This window comes from Lepisosteus platostomus, chromosome 19, assembly GCF_059453375.1.
Source record: "Lepisosteus platostomus isolate fLepPlt1 chromosome 19, fLepPlt1.hap1, whole genome shotgun sequence".
Taxonomy (NCBI): Eukaryota; Metazoa; Chordata; class Actinopteri; order Semionotiformes; family Lepisosteidae; genus Lepisosteus; species Lepisosteus platostomus.
This window is the reverse complement of record NC_142629.1, coordinates 19,165,194-19,185,867: the sequence shown is the minus strand read 5'-3', so window position 1 is coordinate 19,185,867 and position 20,674 is coordinate 19,165,194. Positions and strand designations below refer to the sequence as shown.

Sequence of the window (20,674 nt, the reverse complement as noted above, 5' to 3'; positions counted from 1 at the left end):
ACTGCTTTTTTTAGGCAGCTAACAAATGAATAAAACTCATATTTCAAGGACTCTCCGTGCTCCAAGGCTGCAGGTACGCACGACATTCCTGGGAGACGGATCCAGTCCGGGTTTTAGCAGGATCCGGGGTATGAAGTACAGTATTGTATTCTGACTTGTGTGACAACTGCTGAATGAGTTGCATTAGGAGGAGCAGGGTGAAGCTTAAAAGGGTTTGACACTGTTTTCCGAGCGTCTGTTGAGCTGACTGCTTGGGACAGAGCGCAATACCTCGCTGAACGGCCAAGACCGGGTTCCCCGCGACTGGATTGGGTTGATCTTATTTCTGAGTTTTAAACTGGGAAAGCAGTGGATCCAGCGAGATGTTCAAGAAAAAGTCCTCGAAGAACAGCGTTACGATTACGCAAAAAAAGTGAGTATCAATACTATGCAATTTTATGCCTTCTTGCTGTAGGAAAGCGCTTCCACGTTAATTGTAGGCAAAAAATAAGATTTATATACAGTATTAATATATACAGTATTCCTCTGTTTGAGAAGAACAAACATAGCTAATGTTCTGTAATGTGAAGTGCTCACTCTCCAATCGATTCTGTGCACTTGTCTGTCTCGACAGAAAGCAGTAACGACAGGAGGAAATTAAATACATTTTGAGCTGTTTACGTATCTTTGAATAGGAAAGATCTTGACACCACAGGTGCTCTGCTCAGTGTGGAGAAGGGTGTGGCAGAGCAGGTAACATGCTATAACAGGTTATTGCACTGCTTTTACGTTGATTAAAGCAACAACCCCCAGCCCCTTTATATATATATACTTGGCAGCTTGGTATTTGAGTTCCAGGATGGAACTGAAGTAGATATAAAACTTTTATTGCGTGTATTTAAAAAGCCGGAGAAAAGCCTGCCCCTTCTGCGGGCTTGAAATAATTACTAACATTACTTCTACTACTGTTTTTATCATCACTGCTAAAGCAACTGTTCATGTAACAGTTGCAGTAGCAAAAAAAGAAAAAGAAATACCAGACCACCTGTTGAAAGAATAATTTTAGAAATATATTAATTTAAATACTACAGAATATGGGGAAAGCCAGCATGAGGGAAAGCAGACCAGTATCTATTTCTTTTTCTAAATTATTTAATAACATTTTTTGTTCTGTTTTTATTTTGGAATGCAAATCATAATAAACATGATTTATATACAGTAAACATGATCTATAGTGTCTCGGGTATAGATTGATGGCCACCGTTCTTCAACAGCTTTTATCCACCTCTTTCCAGATCAGGGGAAACCTCACCCTTTATTTGAATAGTGTAAAAACACACCTTCCAGGTCTGGTGGCCCAGTGTTTAGTTTTGCCTTTTACTGAAGACCTTTTAATTATCATTAAACACAACGAATACTAAAAACAGGCCAAGTTTGAAAAAAAAAGTAACTGGTCACTTTCTAATCAATTTCTAGAGACGTTGCTAAAACAGTGTGTAAATGTCAACTATTTGTAAGAGTTTGCAAAGAGATTCAGAACACACCTTTGATTCAAGAACACAGTGTCATTTACCTACTGTACGCATACAGTACTTGTATAATCATGTTGCATCACTATAAAGATCGAGATTACTGTATAATGGCTGTTTCATCTGATTAGTTTACATTCACTATCATATAATTGCTAAGTTTGGTATTTATAGCTCTGTAGAGATCAGACTATGTGGAACATTTCGTGGAATTTTAACAATGTGAATGTGCTCCACCCTGATGATTGTATTTATTGTACCTGTATTTATGTTTTCATGTATGTGTGGTTGAATGTAGATAATTGTGAAAAATATATCCAACTACCAATTATCTTCCACTGCAGTTGTTTTTGCTGAAATATGAAATTTGTTTTTAAGTGTAGTTCTTTCTTTGTATTGGTGCAGTGCTTCCAAGTAAGGTTTTTATGAAAAAAACTATTTTCTGTGTTACATTAGCTGAAAAATAGAATTCCCAGTCTCCGTTAACATACATGCGTGTCTAAACTATTCCATTTACTGACTGGGGCGGGTCTGTAATTCAGGATTTGCAGCACTCACCCAGTTGCCATTAGTTAAATGTCAAGATAAAAACTGCTTTTGACTTGGGTCTCCACAGATTATACCTACTAAATAAAATCTGCTGAGCATAAATCTGCTCAGTGACATGTTCATGGCAATTCCTTTATGTGGTACCCTATTGAAAAAGTGCCCATTTCCAGTGCCTTAAAAAAGTATTCTGACTCAGTCATAGTTTTCACATTTTGTTACTTAAGTCTCACAACTTCAGCTTTCAAAGCATCAATTAATATATGTTATGTACACAATCTATGCCACACATTCAATGCAAAAAAAGAAAAATGGAAAAGTCATGACTGTGCATGTATTCAGACCCTTTAGTGTGTGCAACCTAAATTAATTTAACTAAATTAACTGGACACCCAATTACTTGAGTGACCTCTGTGTGCAATAATGCTGGCAGAGCTTGACTGAACTGGCTTCAGAATGTCCTTGAGTAAGTCAAAGGCCTGACTGAATCCTACTGAGAATCTGTGCAGACTTGAAACCCTTGCTGGGTGACCAGGGGACCGAAGAGGTTGGTCTTTCACCTGAGTTTTGGATTCCTGGGTGAGTGCAGAGGGGGGTGGAAGAAGAGACAAATGGATGATCTGTTACACCTCTGTTGCCACTTGTCGCCTGTCCTAGCTTTCCGAATGCAGGTTGGTTTGGTCTGGTTTGACAGTAAAGCTGATGACGGGGGTTATTCACTCCCTGAATCAACAAGGGTTTGAGCATTGAGTAAAAGTAGCTCCCTGAAGGAGCTGGGCTTTGGCTGGAGACACCTGAAGGAACAGAATACCTTCTTGGAGGAGTAGAGGCCAGCAGTTAGGACTAAATAACAGTTGAGAAAAAAGTCCAGGCAGACGCTGGTTTGTGAAGAGAGTTGGGTTGTTGCAACAGTAGCGCCATACGAGGGTTGTCTCTTTCCTTTGAGAGAAAAGCCTAAGGGCCATTCTCAAAGTCCTTCCTCAGAGTTAAATGAACTCCCCAGCCCCTAATACTGCTCTGTCTCTTCATTGGTCTCAGGAGAGCAGTTGTCAGCAGGGAGGTGCCCTTCAAGGAAGAGAATACATTTGTTGAGGTCATGTACTAGGTGCTCCAGGAATGTACGAACAGTTTTATTTTTATGGTTCCACTCACTTTTCAGCTCACAGGATGGAGCCCTATCCTTCTGATATTCCCTCTCCTGCTGGGATACGCGCAGGCCTTCTTTTGGGAAAGAATGGCAGGATCACGGCTGTAGCAGACTTCTTGTACATCTCTCACCAGAAAAGGAGTTGGGCTGGGGTCCCAGGAGAGTTGTCCTGATGCGCCCTCAGAGCCTCCTAGGCAAACCTCAACATCAGGATGGAAAGTGCATTTTGAAGTTCAGGGGAAGGTTTCACTTCCAACTGGAGACTTCACGTAGTGACTTGCTCAGTAAGCAGTGGCAGAGGACTTGTGTGGCTTAGGGTTATGAAGTCTATTTGCATCGGCTCTCCTTCCCATGGCTCCAGTGTTCCTGCAGCAGAGCTGGTTTCTCTTTCTCTCTTTGCTTTCATGCAGATCTACTGTAGGCTATGGTGACTTTTGCTGCTCTGAGTCTGTTCTTTTAAGTGCTGCTTGAATGAGGGACACCTCGGAGCTGGAGTGGAGTCTCCACATGTGGAATTTTGCAAATGCATTTCCCATTGAAGCTTGTAGGGTGTTTGACTGACTTGTTGCCTGGTGACAGACAGAGGCATTTTTTGCATTCTTCTGTCACAGTGCATATAAAAGTTAAAAGAGCACATATAAGACCTCAGTTCTGTTTTTTCTTGTTCTTCTTGTTTCTTTCATGATTAGACTGAATGTAGACCAGACTAAATGTCATGAAGCTCTTGAAAGTCACAGTATGATACACTGTACATTACCAAGCAGAATACAATGCAGAATGAAATCTTAATTCCACCGAGAAGTCTCCTCTGAAATTGTGGTTCCCTAAAGCATGGTCACTCTCTGCATCTTAGGAATTAAAACTTCTTCTTGTAAATATTGAATAATAACATAAAAAGTCTAACCTCAGTAAAATCTGTATTCTGAGGTGCTGTACAATAGCTTTCAACTGCCCAGATGAATAAACCTTGTTTCCATAAAATTAAAACCGATAAAAATGAAACAAAGCAATGATACCATGAAGGAATGTAAAAGAAAATTGAAATAAACAGTGGAGAAAACTAAAAAAGCTCTGTAAGGTCTGGAACTTATTAAAAACTTTAAAAAATAGCATCTACCACAGTATTATTAAAACAAGCCACAACTATAATTCTTTTCATTGTTGCATAAGATTTCCAGCTGAGCATCAGAGATATACTAGTTTAGATTTATTGTTATTTAGGAATGAATGTCAATTTTAATCATATAAATTCCATGTGACTAACAAGTTTTGAAAAATATGTAAGATTTAATATGTAAGAATATTTTAATGTTTAAAAATGCTACTTCACAACTCTTGGAATGCCAGTTTTGCATAATAGTGGGTGTTCCTTGTTTGCCAGAAACAAACCCTTGGAATTTGCACCAGTACACATGAGCAGCAAAGTGATCATGTAACTTGAATTTTTTATTGCAAAGTTAAATTATCATTTTCTATTATAAAGATGAGATTTTAGGAAAAGGAGGAGAGTTTGTGTGAGGTACTTAATTTAGCTATATGCTAACTGAAAGAACAGCATTTTTTTATTTTCAGGTCTGGGAATAATTTAGTACTGTAGGTGGTGTTGACATATTTACTTAGTTCAGTTCAGATTTAGTGTGTATCAATTTCACATATCAACTTTAGCAATGTTATGCTGAAATTTGATTTTTTTACTTTGTAATTTGTAGTGTTGTCTCTTGTCTGAGTGTTGCTCTACTAAGATTACAATGAGAGCATTTTGGCCAGTCCACATACCTACATACCTTTTCAGTTTGTACCAAGTTTGGCTGCTTGTAGTTAATATGTACCAGGATTTCATCCTGCCTTTGCTTGAAAGAAACAGTTTATTTAAGACCAGCTTATTGAAAATGCCTCTTAAAGAAACACCAGCTTTATTCTGCAAGTAACAATTGAAAAAAAATGAGGAAAGGTAACTGAAACCAGATAAACCAGTTCATGTTCAGAAACACACCCTCTAATTAAATCATAGAAGTCACCCCCCTTGAAAAAAAAACAGCTTTCCCGAGTTAAAAGCTGTTGCACCAGCCCCTCAGGACCCATTTGATCCGAAGCAAACCCTTCACAGCAGTATCTTTGTATATTCATGTGCTACATGAAATGTGTGAATGTTTCAGTGAGGAGGAATATTTATTCTATATGAATACATATTAAAACAATAGTGAAACAAAGACCAATGCCTTTGTATGAGTTTTAGGTTTCTGGTATTTTCGGTAAGGCAGTAAAAATAAAACTTTACTTTTCTTAAACATTTTACCTGAGAAATCACTGATGTGTGGCTGTTTTTTTAAAGGAATGCATCCTGTATTTTTTTTCTATTCATTATGTTTAATTTATTTATTGTATTTTGCACTGCTAAACATCTCGTGATTCATCTACCATAATATAGTGAAAGCAGGTCTGCAGTAATTAACATTTTAAGAAATTATAGTGTGGGTCACATCACATGAAATGAAAGCAATTAGAAGTCAAACTAATGAGTCATCCTAAACAAAGGGTTCTGTCTTTCAGCTCATGCCGAGTCTTGTGTGCAATTCAAAAACAGTAAAAGTGACCTCTGCAAAAATCAACGGATATACAGTACGAGTTACATGATTCATAGACACCTGTTTCACAGTATCATGCTTTAAGCACACATTTAATCCTTGCATCCTTACACTGCAGTTTTTACAAATATACACTTTATATACATTATTTGAAAGAAATGTATATTTTGTGCAGTGTAAACTTTAGAACGTAAATGCAATTGTGGGCTCATTCATGTAATGTGTACTTATGATTCAAAATACTCAGAGCAAACAGAGTCTATGTGAAGAGTTAATATTTGTAATAGAACCATTGAAACTGCACTCATTGATATGTGAGTTTTTGTGTGTTGTGTACAGCTAAAAATGTAAGTATACTAATTTATAATAAGAATAAAATTCACTGAAGGCATTTTTACAATGCAGACTGTTACCTGAAATATATGGAAAAGTGGTCTGACTGAGTTACAGAAATATGCAGATGATTGGCTTTTCTCCAGACAGGCACACACTGATCAGATATATTTCAGGTAGAGAAGCTGTGTACCGGTGGATGACGGATGGTTTTTGATTTTTTTAGCTTTGCTGGTAGTCTGTCAATCCTGTGTTTTTAAAATGAGCAGCACCTGCTGCACAATCCCCTTTCTGTTCTCTGGCCACTTATTTTTCACTTTATTGCAAAAGTAAAAAGGCACTTGTTTACTCCACAAAACAAAACCTTCTTTCGTGAAAATGGGTGAAAACAATAACTATCATTAATAAATATCCCTTATGTTTTTCTAAATACCTATAAATATTTTTCGGACTGTCAATTCAGATTACCAACTGCAAGCTGCATGCTTAGCGCACATGACCATCTTCCCTCTCAAGTAGGAGCTGATATTTTTGTGTCTGAACCAATGAGTCACCACTCCAGGCTTGTTCACGTTCTGGTGTTTTGAAAATACTTGTGTTTGATGTATTTCCAAAGGCGCTCTGTTGCTGGTTGTGTAAGACGGGGATTATACCTTACAGACCTGCTTTGTTCCTGTTAGTAAAGACATTATACTGAACATTGAATCATCACTGAAACGTGGTTTAATATTTTTTTGTAAACAGAGTACAAAACACGGAGCTGACAGCACTGATTGAGAAGCTACAGAAAAATGCTGACAAGGTGGAGAGAAACATCATTGATACGGAGCAAAATCTGATGAAAGTATGTACAGTATTTTATGTCAATTACTGCTGAAACTATCAGAGGCTTATAAGAGGAACTATTTATAATGACAACATATTAAGGGGTGTAATATTATAAACTATACTTTACATATTATATCAAAGTTCTTCAATGCTCAATGAGGCAGTATGGGTGCTTTTACATATACAGGCTATAGTATGCATGCACTGTATATACAGTATCAAGATTAACATTTATCTAGGGCTTCTTTCATAATCAGTAAGAATGCACGTAACTAATCTTTGAAATTGGCCTCATGTGCAGGATGTAAGTAAAATTAATGAAGGAAAGCCCCCTCTGTACCAAGATGACACCAACAAGAAGATCCTCAATTCGCTGGAGCTGCTCGACAGCCTTGACCAGGACTCTGTAAGCGCTGTTCGTCTCAAACATCCACAGGCCGAAATGATCGAGCAAGAGTGAGTACGCTTTCCCGATTGTTGCCCTAAAATGAAAACAACATTCTGGTTTTTAAAATGTTAATTTTTTTATGATTCTAGTTCAAGTGTGGCTGTAAGAAGTCCTAGGTTTTCATCTAGTAGCTTCTGCTTTATTTCAGCATCAAGCAGCTCAGAGAAAGAGTGAGAAAACTGCGCTTCGACCACAACCGGATTTACAGCCTGAAACGGCCCGAAAGCCTGCCGAACATGGACTGGGGAAACATGATCGAAGAGAAGCAGGTAGGAGGGACTTCTGCCTTCTTACCTTCTAACGATCAGAAATTTGAACCTCAACCACATTGTTTATTCAAGATCAAAGCTAAATTTGATTATTTTAACCAAACCTTATTTTGTCATCCCTGTGTTCCAGAATGTTTAGCTCTTAAAAACCAACGTTCAAAGGAACAATTTGTCAACCATCTGTGATGTTTCAACAATCTTCATTTAGACTGAACATCAAAATAAGCTTACCTCTCTGTGCATTTCTGTTATAAAAATAAATTGTACAGATTATGGATCTTGACTAAATGTTTTTGGCATTATGTTGAATTGCTCTTTAATACCTGGATTGACTTGACTCTTCCCTGTGCACTAACTCACCTTTAATGAAAGAGCCGAATGGCGCCGGTGGCGAGATAATTTAACCAGCTGAATGTCGAGCCTCATGGGGTCGATAAATCATGACTCAGAAAGGGCCCAAGCTTCGTGTACAAAGACAGCCACACCGCTGTGCCAGTGGTACGCTGGGGTCTCGAGTCTGTGCTCTGTCGTTCACCATCAGGGCTGCCGAATCTGACATTTCTAGCTTGATAGGGTGCAAAATATTAGAGCCCAGTCAGTGACAGGGCTTCACCTCTTTACACGGAGAAGACCACGAATGGCTCCTGGTACAAAGCACACATCACAGACGCGTGAAACAGCCTGCCTGGGCCTTCCACAGAGGACCTGTGAGCAGCCCCAAGGCTAACACATTAACGCAATGAGTATACCTTCGGCACGGGTTTTAAACTACAATCCCAGGGCACCTGCTAGCTTATCCCAGTGTTTTCCGGAAACCTTTATTGTAATTTGTCGTCATTACATGTGATTAGCTTCTGGGGCTCAGTATACTTAGTTGCTCTGGATGAATGCATCTATTAAGCAAATAAAAGCCCTGTATAGATGCAAACAATTATTGCAGTTGTCATTTAGTAAAATGATTCTTTTTGAAGAAAATGGTCTTTGATAAGTCATAAGCTTAACAGATTATAGATTCTCCTCAGTGATACATCTATTGGCATGATCGTTTGAGAATACAGAGCAGTTGAATGTGTAAGCATGAAAATTCAAACATTTAAAGCTAGTGTTTAAATCATTTCTCTGCGTTTTATTTTCTTAGGCAAGTCTCAACAGCAAGAGCTTTGGCAATGACCTGCCCACGGTTGACAATCAAGTGGAAGAACACAACATTTTCCACAGTGAAATCGAGGCCATAGGCCCTCATATAACTGACAATGAAGACAAGGTGAGCACAAGCCTTCTCTTGGCCAAAGCACACACTACAGTACTGGAATAAAAATGCCTGTCCTATTTAACCATAGGAAGAATATAAGATGCCTGTCTAAAGTTTAATTTGTTTAAGGACTTTAATGTTGCTTAACAAGCATATAAACATTATCACATACACTGCTAGAGTAAATAACTGGAATTGTGGTTTGTAACAGCATACACATTTTTCATGATGGTAATGTTCTCTTTATATTCTCATGTTTGTTGCAGACGTACGTCAGCAGCCTTCAGGTGAAATACAACAAACTCCTGGTAAGTAATGCGTGTCTTGGAAGGACCTCCACACTGTTTTAATGTAATACAGCTCAAACTGGGTTGTGTGTAACCTATATCCATCCTCTAGGTGAGACAGATCAGGAAAGTTGAGACGAAAAATACGACCAATTGGAATTTGTGGGTGAAAAACTATGCTCATGCAAAACGTTTACAAATTGATACAAACTCACACAGCTCCTTAGACAAGCAGGAGACCAGCAACTGCTCTCCTACACCGAAAGCCGTAGGAGAGGAGAACAACTCTTTGTCGCGTCTGTGCCCAGAGTGCGTCTGCGGAGCGCCAGCGGGACCTGCACACCCTGAGGGATTACATGCAGCGCTGCACCAACGAGCTGTACTGGATGGACCAGCAGGCGGAGGAGCGCCTCAACTACGACTGGAGCGAGGCCAACCTGGATTACCCCTCCCGGCAGAAACAATACGAGGCAAGAGACGAGGCATTTCTGACATACCTGCTCTGCCTTTGAAAATACTGATCCCTTTCATTCAAACAAAACGATTGCATCACTTTAGTGTTCTATATCTTGGAAGTTATGGCCTTCAAAGCTCTCGGCGACCGGCTGTAGTGTGCTGTTAAGGTTCTGTACATGTGGTTTGGCTTTCAGTGCCACTGAAGGGCGACTTTCTGCCGAGCTGGAGATGCATCCTCCCACTACCCGATATAAAAATCGGGGCACAGCCGCAATTTCACTTTTCCGTCTTTGCTTTCTCACGCGTATTTGCCAACTGGGGCCGTCGATGGTCGCCAAAAGCGACGCACGCACACAGTGACGAGAACATTATGATCAATCAAGATGAACTCGAAAATGTGTATTTAATGTTCACCTACATTTTTTTTCTTATAGAACTTTATCAGCAAAAGTCTGGAGGCCAAAGAGGCCACTGTTGCCACGCTGCATGAAGATGGTGAAAAACTTTTGGCTTCGGGTCATCCCGGAAGTAATGCAATAGAGGTGAATTACACTTACTGCATAGCCACGGCAAGCTGAACGAAGCCTTTGAATAGGATTCTGTGTGACAGGGGTCTCTGGGTAGACTCCACTATCAGTCCCATGTGGTACTGACTGCATTCCCACCTTTCAGGCACACATGGAAGCAGTGCATGCAGACTGGAAGGAGTACCTCAACTTGCTTATCTGTGAGGAAAACCATCTCAAACACATGGAAGAGTATCACAAAGTGAGTGATTATGAAACTGTTCTGGCTATAAAAATGTGTTATTATCACCCTTTTTTAATGTGAACCTGCTGTATTTCAATTCATAGAACGGAATGTCTGACTTTCAGCTCTAAAATATGGAAATTGTGTGTTAAATTCAAAACACAGTAACAGACCTGTGCATTTTCACAGCCTGAACTCTTTCAAATGGCTTCTTAATTCAGGTTTTCTTCCTGCAGCACACTTGAAGAGAAGCTGACAATTGTAATTTCAACAAGTCTTGTCATGTGCATTTTGCCCAAAGGAGAATAAACCTCACACCCCAGGTTCACAATAAATATGGGTGGTTAGCCAAGTTCAAAATGCTGTGTATTAAAATTCATTGCACACAATTTCAACAGCCATAATTTCATTTTCACACTTCCTCATGTGCATTTATCTGTTCTCTCACTTTAGATGTTAATTAGGAGTTTTTGTCCCTATACTTTCTCTTTTTAGATGTGCACCTTAGAACTTTTACCACTACTTTCAGACAATCAAGAACTGCAATGAAAAAGCTTTGCTATCATCCTGGATTTGTTCTGAAGACATGCTTTTGCTTTCTAAATACAGTTAAAGGTTTGGAAGGAGACCTGACACACTGTATTCAGATGGCGGCATTGTTTCTCTTCTCAGTATCATAAAGAGGCGAGAGACACCCAGGACTTGATGAAGAGACTAGACACTGAACTGAACCAAAAATACAGCCCCGAGTTTAAAGATGTGTACCAGACCGAGGCCCTGATTTGTGATCTCGATGTAAGTGAACATTTTTTAAGCGTCAAGCCAAAATAAAGAAATTGCTGCTGCTGCTCCGAGTCTCTCAGAATAGTGAACAGGAAGTTTTGACCTGCGAGCCGGCGTTGAGCGTGCTGGATAATTGCTGCCTTTGGCCCCGGCAGGACCAGCTGAAGGCACTGGATCGTTTCGATGAGAAGGTGAGAGCCCTGCAGAAGCGCAGCCAGCAGGTGCTTCCCCTGAAATACCGCAGAGAGACTCCAGCCAAAGCCCTCCCTGTGGAAGCCCTCTGCGAGTACGAGCTCAACGAGGTAACAACCTCTGGATACCGCCTGTTTCTCTCTACATTGACTTTCCATCATTGGCTTTATTTTTGATTTCGTCTTTCAGAACATGAAGGAATTTTCAGGAGCTTGCCAGTGTACACTTTGTTTTTACTGCCAATGTAATTCAACATTTGGGTGATTTAAATAAATATAAATAAATATAAATTATACCTTCAGGCACAACATTGTCAGGGAACCGATGGGTAGAAGGGGAGGATCCTTATGCGTAGCCGCGAATCCTGCGGAATGTGGAGTAGCACAGGGACAACCCCAAACACATAATCCAGGGGCTTGGTCGATTGGAGAAGCAATGAGTCCGGTAACCAGGGAAATCCGAGAAAGACAATCCAAAAAAACAACATTCAAAGAGCATGACCAAAAAGGCAGGAGCAAAGATTAGGACCCAGGAGATCAGTCAAAAGGGTTGAAACACACACAAGAGAATACTACAGGAGACTTCTCAATAGTGAGCCTGGGTTGGTGTGTGAGGGAGCTTTTAATACTGCAGGGAAAGGGATGTGGTTGGATAATTGGTCCAGGAGTGAGAATCTGTGGAATCTGGTGCATGTGGGAATGTGACAGGCTCAATTAGGAATGAGACTGTGAAACAGTGGGTTTGGGAATGTAATGGCGTTTACGAGGGAGAGTGTGGGGCGTTGACAAACATGGGTTCACCTCATATGCATTTCATGTTTTTCGTCCCTTTGTTCAATTTTTAAGATACACGAAGTTTTCATATTTCTTCTGCAACAGGGACAGATCACCCGTGGGGAGAAATACACCCTCCTGAAGAACAGTGGGACCCAATGGGAGGTCAAAGACTCCACTGGGCACAAAATAACTGCCCCTGCTGTGTGCTTCATGATTCCCCCTACTGACCCTGAGGCCACTGGAATTGCTGAAAAGTAAGAATCTTACCACGAACCGACCTGAAAATGGGCAAAAGATAGTCTGAAAAACTGAAAATGTCTTGAAAACTGATTGGCACCTCTTTTTGTGTTTAGCCTCGCTAACCAGCAAAAAGCCCTCAAGCAAAAGGTTTCCAGCAGCAAAGGTATACTTATGAAACGCTTCGAGGAGCTCAAGAAGGAAAACGTGGGTGCAAGTGGTATGTATATACAGTACAATTCTGTGCTAATAGTGATACTCTTAATACATCTGTCTGCCTTGTCTTACGTTTCTTTTGTGACATAACACACTTGTACATCTCTTCTTGAAATTTTAGCGTAGGATGTTTTTTGTTGTAGGCATTTCTCCACTAGTTGTTTTTCTGGATTTGATAAGATGACTGAATTGTTACTTGTGTTCCTCCCTGAACTGTCCTCGGTACACATCTTTATGTATCCCACTCCTATGACATCTCCCAGGATGACAGCATTCTCAGAAACAACGTAGTGTCTGTGCAGTCGCCCGCGTGCAGCATGAAGAGGTACCCTACTTGTTCTAACCCTCTGCCCCAATATGCCCTGAATTCCAGACAAGCAGGAGCAGCAGTGCCGCCAGCTAATGGCCGGGTTGGACAAAGTGATCAGTGACCTTGACAAGCAGGAGAAGAGTGTCTACTCTCGTCTCCGTCCGCCCCTGGAGCAGAACCGCCCTGTTCAGGACAGTGCAGAACGGCAGCAAGGCCTGAAGGTAGGTTAGAAAGCAGAATATCGAACTGCTGGGATTCCTGGTGACACTCAGTTTCACATTTACCAGAAAGGATTCAGTACTCTCATATCAACATTTTCAAAGATGTGCATATGGAAGTACGCTATTACGCTGAGATTAAAACTAATGATGTTATTGTAAACTTCACAATAGTCAGCTGTGAATGCTCCATCTAACCGAGTGCTGATTTCTTTTTTTGTAGGACATAGGAGTCGCTGTTCAACGTATTGAGCCGGAGAAGTCCTCGAAGGTACTAGAAGCAGAGAAATTCCTTGCCTCCAAACCGAAGTGTGCCAGCACCTCACAGCTGTACGGCAAGATGGACGAGGCCAACAACAAATACGATAAAGTCAGCCTTCTGCTCAAGTGTGCGGAGGACAAGTACGTCGCCGCTTTTCTGTTTCAACGTTTAGCAAAGTCATCATGGCTCATCCAGTGAAAGAAAGTGAATCAAATAAATTACATTCTGTGTTTTGTAGACTTCAAAACTCAAACCGGCTCGAGAATTCTCTTCAGAATGGGAAGAGTTTGCTGTCCACCTATGAGAATAAACTGGCCAGAGAGGACGTTGCTCCCCCAGACTTGAGCTCCCTTGAAAGAAGTCAACAAGACTTGGCTGTAAGTTATGTTTTATTATCCATGCAATGAGAGGCATGTTTATGTACGGTGGACCCAGAACCACCCTCACCATGGGATCCCCTCATGCGTTGAAATTTGTTGCATGAAACGTGGTTTTTAGTTATCGTTTGTGTTGTGTTTAAAGGAAGTATTAATGGTGCTATTTATATTTGTGTCATGTGTAATGTCTAAAATAATAATAATAAATAAATATTTGAATAAGAAAATAATAAATAGTCTGCTGCACACATTACTTTGCTGACGTGGGTTTCCTGTTCGAAGGTGATGTCCTCTGAGCTGAGATCGAAGAGATCTGCGATTACCGAAGCAGAGGTGAATCTGAAAGCTGCCAAGAGCAGCTGTGAGAACTTGTCCAACAAGCTGCAGGAGCACTGCCCCGACATCGAGCGACAGGAGTCCGAGGTCCGCAAGCTCAGCAAGCGCTACGACAACCTTAACAGGCAAATCGACACCAGGTACGGCTCTCCTCTTCATCCATGGGCTTCCTCAGCGTGAAACGAGATTGATTGCGTTTCAGATTGAAATTTCATTTACACAGCATACTTTCCATATCATTTTTACATCAAAAAGAATCGGATTACGCACAGGACTACAGTATAGTGAACCAATGCACGTATTTAATTTTTATGTTTATTTTTTGGTTTGGATTTTATGTTATTCTTATTCTCATGGTAACATTCTTATCCACCGGCTTCTTTTATAGGTCACAGAATCTACAAAAAGCCAAGGCATCATACAACAGCTATCGGACTGATTACGAAAGCCTCAACAGCTGGCTGGCCAGGGTACCAAACTATGAACCCAGGGAACATGATGACATTAGACAAATTGACGCTAAACTGAAGAACCAAAGGGTAAGTATCTAGGATTTAATAAGGAATTTGACTATTGAATAACTGTTTTATGTTTCATACCACCCTGTAGTAATAGTTCAGGGGTGCTGTCTATGTGGAGTCTGTGTGTTCCCCTTTTTTGGTGTGGGTTTCCTCCTGAAGTCCAGAGACATACTGGTAGGCTAAGTGGCTACTGGAAAACCTGGGCCTTGTGTGAGTGTGTCTGGACTGGCTGTACATCCAGAGTGTATCCTGCCTTGTGCCTCTTACTGGCTGGGGTAGTCCCCCACTGCCCTGTACTGGATAAGGCAGCTGGTAACCTTTTGAAACTTACTAATATGATGATTGTAGGTGACTAGATAGTGTATCAATAGCTTGATAGAGAATCATGCAATAGAGTAAAGTCCAGGGCTCTCTTCCCCAGTCAGCCCCCAAATGGTTGGCCATTTATTTTCTGTACCATACATCAGATTTATATTTTCAACCTAATTACATTTGCAAATGGAAAAATGTGGTTCTAAGTCTTGTGTGGGTATATGTTGAATTCCAGACAGTACTAAAATATAGTTTTTTTTGTTTTCCAGAATCTACTTTCTGAAATTGCAAGAAAGGAGTCAGAACTGAACAACATGTCCAAAAATGCTCAACAGTATCAACAAGCTGTTAAGGTGAGATATGTGTTTAATAGTATCATCACCAAAGGAGGATCTTGCACAATTAAGCAGTCAGCAGCTGTGTCCCTGTTTACATACTATTTTCCAAATGTATGCTATTTATTAAATGTATAATGATAATGAATGGGTGTTAAGAAAGTGTTCTAGATGATTATTTCAATGCCCTGTTTTTATCTTCTTCATTTGCAGGACTATGAAACTGAAGCTGAGAAATTTAAGTCTATTCTTGACCTTGAAGATGGCCTCGTCCCGCAGGCTTACAAACGAACAAGGCTTGAGTCCCCAGCCCTTAAAGTAAAAAATGAGGTGATAAGACTTTTCTCAATAGAGGATGAGCAATAAAAGACAAATAGATCAGTTTTTAGAAAATACATGTATATATTTCAATGAAAATTTCATTAAATGGATTTTTTTGTTTTTTTATAGTGTCAAATGTAATGAGCTGTGTGCATGATTTTGAGTGGGGCTTTTAAATGCAAATTACTGTTACAATTATTTAAGTGCAGTTAAAACAAGACTGTCCTGCCATGGAAAATTAAGATTTTTGTTTCTACAGGAATCTGCCATGGAAAGTAAATTCACTGAAGTCAGTGCTGTGAACAAGCAAAGACTGCAAAATCTGGAGTATGCCCAAAGTCTTCTGAATCAGGTAAATGAAAAAGCAGCAGGCCGTCGCAAACTGATTAAGAAGGCTTATCTACAGTTTGAAACAGTATATAATGTAAACATGCCTTAGTTTTTCTTATTCATTTTCTTGACGGAAGAGATTTTTTTCCAATACAGAGGGTACAAAGATGATAAAAGGAATTGTATACATTTCAAATAGCATGAAGGGTATAAATTATAGTTTCATAAATTAGTGGTCAGATTATTCATGTTTGTGTATAGTGATATACTAGATTGTAGCCTGCAAACTTTGAAACGGTAAAGATAGACAACATTTGGTCGATGTTCTACCAAAAAAAATAAACTCACATGAAACTTTGTTCTAGCAACCAGAGGTTCCTGTCCTGCAGCAGCATGTCCAGTCTCAGAAATCAGCGGTATCTGGAGAGGAACCTTGGAGGATAAAGAAACAGCTTGAGGACGAGATTCAGAGGAGAGAACAGCTGGAAAAAGAGATCCAATCCATCCAGAGTGATATTTATGTGCTGGAGGCCCAAAAACCACAAGACACAATTGTAAAGAAGGAGCTGATCAAGAAAGTTCCCGATCCACAGCTGGACGAGGAGCTCCACAAAGTGCAACAAAAACTCTCGGAGGAACAGAGAATCAGCCAGGTCCTGGAGACTGAACTGGAGCTACTCCGTATCAAGCTGCGCGGGTTCGAAACAGAGAAGCGCGAAGGTGCACAGCAGTACATGGTGAAGGAGGTTCTCCGCATCGAAAAGGACAGAGACCAAGAAGAGGAGGTGAGAAAACTGAAGGAAGAGCTAGAAGAACTCCGAAGACAGAAGACAATCAAGGAGACCGAAATCACACAGCTGCGGAAACAATTCGTCTTTCTGACCGAGGAGAAGTCCAAAGAGCAAGAGAAAATTACAGAAGAGGAAGTAATTAAAATTCAGAATGACCCCCAGCTTGAGAGTGAGTACAGGATATTACTAGAAAGTAAACAAAAAGAAATAGATTCAAGAAAGCAGCTTGAAGATGAGCTTCAATTTCTGCAGGCTAAACTCAAGAAACTGGAGAAAGAGAAGGCCATGGCTGAGGAAAAGATCTCGATCAAAGAAGTTCTGAAGGTAGAAAAAGACATTGCTTTTGAAAGAGAGGTGGAAAACCTCCGGCGTCAATATGAAGACGAGAAAGCCAAAAACAGGTCTTCTCAAAGGGAGCAAGCAGATCTCCTGAGGAAGATCGCCAGTCTTGAGGAAGACAAATCAAAAGTTATCATTCAGGAAAAAATGCGAGAGATTGTGAGACCCGATCCAAAGGCTGAGAATGAAGTGTCTAACCTTCGCCTTGAACTGGTTGAACACCAGAGGAGATACAGAGATGCGGAGCAACAGCTGAAAGCTCTCCAGGATGAACTGCAAATGCTCAGGAACAGAGGCCCGCAGGTCGAATACAAGGAAATCATCAAAGAAGTCATCAAGTACAAGATGGATCCAGACACTGAGAGGGAGCTAGAAAAACTGAGGAATGAAATTGTTGACAAAACCCACCAAAATGAAAAGTCCAAAGTGGAAATTCAGCAGCTGAAGGAGGAAATCCAGAGGTGGAAGGATACTAAGCCCCAGGTGCAGATAAAAGAGGTTTTCAATGAGGTTCTTCAGTACCGCGAAGATCCCAAAACCAAAGAGGAGACGGAAGCCCTTAGGAGAAAACTTGCCGATGAACAAAAGAAGCGTATGGACCTGGAGAGAGAAAAGGCTGCCAATGAAGAAAAGATCCGGTTGAGGAAGATTGACCTTTCTCAAGTGAGGGAGAAGGTGGTGCAGCAAGAGGTAGTGAAAATGGAGGAAGACCGGCATCTTACATCTGAGTGCGAGACATTTTCCAGGAATATCAGCAGTGAGCAAAAGCAGAAGGAGGCCCTGAGAGACGAGCTGTACAAGCTTCAGTGCCAGAAAGCGGATCTGGAGCTTCAGCTGGAAGAGCTTGACCGGGAGCGCAGAGCCCGGCGGGACGCCGAGCTGGAAATCCAGAGACTCAGACTCCGCCTCAGCGAACTGGAAATGAGGGACAAAGAAACCAGGGAAAAGGTCACGGTGAAGCAAAAGGTAGTTCTTCAACAGGATCCCCAGCAAGAAAAGGAGTATTCTCTTCTCAAACTGCAAGTGGAGGAGGAAAGGCACAAGCGAGTTCTGCTCGAAAAGGAGTTCAACGTCTTGGTACAACAGCAGCAAACCCTGGAGAGAACAGAAGTGCGGGAGAAAGTGGTGCACTCTGAAAAGGTGCAGGTTGAGAAGGATCCCGAAACACAATTTGAGATCGAGAGGCTCAAGAAAACCTTGGAGGAGGAGTCACAGCGCCGCCGGGAGCTGGAACAGGAGCTTAGTAACCTCAACTCCAGGTTATCTGAAATGGAATTCTCCAACACAAAGTCATCCAAAGAGCTTGACTACATAAGAGATGAAAACAGCAACTTGCAGCAGGAGAATCAGCGACTGCAAAACGAAATTAGGAAGCTGCAGGCAGAAATTGAAATCACCGTCAAAGAAACGAAACACATCACAGAGTCCTCTCCATCGGACAATGGCAGGAATCTTGAACTGAGACTGGCTTCCCTGCAGAAAGAACTTTCCGAGCTGAAGAGCATCACCAATCAAAAAGATCAGGAGATAGAAAAACTGCAAAAGAATTTGTCTACGATGAGAATCAAAAAAGAGCAAAGGGAGAGTCATCTTCGGCGTTCTATTGTAGTCATTGACCCAGACACGGGCAAAGAGATGAGACCAGAAGAGGCCTACAAAATGGGTCTCATCGACTGGAAAATGTTCGTCAACCTTCAGAGCCAGGAGTGTGACTGGGAGGAGATCTCTCTCAAAGGCCCAAAAGGAGAGTCGTCGGTTCTCCATGACAGAAAATCGGGAATGAAATTCTCCATCGATGACGCGTTAAGGAATGGCCTCATTACAAATCGCCAGCTGCAGCAGTACCATAACAAGGAAATAAGTATTCAAGAGTTCGGGATCATGGTGTCTGGCAGAAGCAAGTAATTTGTTTACATTCTGTTTGGACTTGTTGGACGATTTACCAAATATTATTTAACCTCCAGTGATCTTTCGTCTTCACCTAAAAACAAAATCCTAACAACGTCTTCTAATAATAGAGAAGATGTAAACCAAACTCATGTAAAGAAGACATTACCACACCGAATAATGTGTTCAAACAGGCTGTGGCATCATGAAAGGTTTTTATATCGTTCTGACATGGAAAAACAAATGGTTTTAATCTCGTTAAAGCACTGCAAAATGACAACAAAATACACCTGTGTTCTACCTGTATCATGTATTTTGATTAATAAGTGTGATATGGTCTCATATACTCGAATATTTAATGAAATCAGACTTTTATGGTGCATTTACAAAAAGTGTTTTAAAAGATTTAAAAGCAAACAAAATCACAATAGCAGCAGAATCACAGAATGAAATGTAACTGTTTTCCTTTACATTTTTTGAAAGGTATCGAAAGCACTGAGCTCTGTGATACATAAAAAGCTATTTAAAAAAAAACACTCAAGTGGGTTTTATTTGCCAAGTTTTTGGAACTTTCTTTCATACATTGTAAAGCTGGGGTTCTGGTTAACACGCTGCAAGTACTTTGGGTTACTTTGGGTAATAAAGAAAAATATTTATGCATGCATTGCTGTTAATGCAACATTACACTGATGCTTATATAATGTACCTTTATTAATACTCTTAATAGCATGTGTGTGTTGAAGGGGGGTTTAAATTGTGTTCAAACATAAATAAACAGTAATAAAACAGTCCTGCATTCTTCATTTACTGTACTGGGCTTCTGCCGAGTCCTGGTTTACATTTCCCTGGATTCTCTGGACAAGCTCCTCCTCCAATTACAAAATACCACTTTCAAGTTTCAAAAGAAAAGGGAATTTCATTCTAACGATTTGAAATTGCAATAAGCAGTCAATATTTTTTGCATTTAGACCGCTGAATCCGGTATCTCAAGAGGTTTCATGTAACAAACTTCCATTTCATCATAACACTTGTAATGAAGTCCACTGTTAAATACATATATACATACACTACAATTCACAAAATGAGTTTATTTTATCCAGTGTGAGCGCAAGAGGCTGTTACTCTATGTGTACTGGAAATTCAAAATATAAAACAACCAACCAAGATAGCTGTAGCCTGCAGAGCAGCGATTCTCATTTCTCCACTTCTGGTCCTGGAGAAGAACTTCTTGTTGGACTTGGTCTTCCTAAAGACATACCTGAATCAATTATTCAATCAACTGACCTTAAACACCAAGAAAGTCGTATGTCAGTGTGCCGTCCAAGTCGGAGCCTTTCCAAGCAAGCACCGGGCGCAAGGCAGGACAAAGCCCGTTTGGGACGCCAGCCCATCGGAGGACACTCACGCACATTCACACCAGGGCCAATTTGCCCTGGAGCCTATTGACCCACAGTACATCTTTGGACTGTGGGAGGAAACCAGAGCACGCACAGGAGACATGCAAATGAAGAGAACAGGGAGACTCCATGCAGACAGCACGCCATTTCTGTAGTTGAACCGAGAGCCCCAGTGCTGCACACTGCACTGTGCTGCCCCTAATCAATACCTCAAATCTCTACGTTATTTTCTACAGTTGCTGTTTATGCATAAGCTAGTTTTGATGCCCAGTATAAAATACATGCAGAGAAATTAAAAACAGGCTACTTCCACCTGCACAGAAGT

The 20,674-nt window shown here is 40.8% G+C and overlaps 1 protein-coding gene across 1 annotated transcript; it reads left to right on the top strand.

Annotated features, from left to right (window-relative positions):
* The first annotated feature begins 173 nt into the window (after positions 1-173).
* ppl (periplakin) lies at positions 174-19,742 on the top strand. Its single transcript, XM_088612428.1, has 22 exons — positions 174-412; positions 6,864-6,963; positions 7,249-7,403; positions 7,544-7,664; positions 8,803-8,928; positions 9,183-9,224; positions 9,512-9,673; positions 10,094-10,201; positions 10,332-10,427; positions 11,082-11,204; positions 11,348-11,494; positions 12,263-12,414; positions 12,514-12,617; positions 12,987-13,144; positions 13,365-13,543; positions 13,642-13,780; positions 14,063-14,256; positions 14,505-14,655; positions 15,219-15,302; positions 15,498-15,614; positions 15,865-15,957; positions 16,301-19,742. The coding sequence occupies exons 1-22, from the start codon at positions 363-365 to the stop codon at positions 18,968-18,970; spliced, it is 5,271 nt and encodes a 1,756-aa protein (XP_088468554.1). The 5' UTR covers positions 174-362; the 3' UTR covers positions 18,971-19,742.
* Positions 19,743-20,674: the final 932 nt, after the last annotated feature.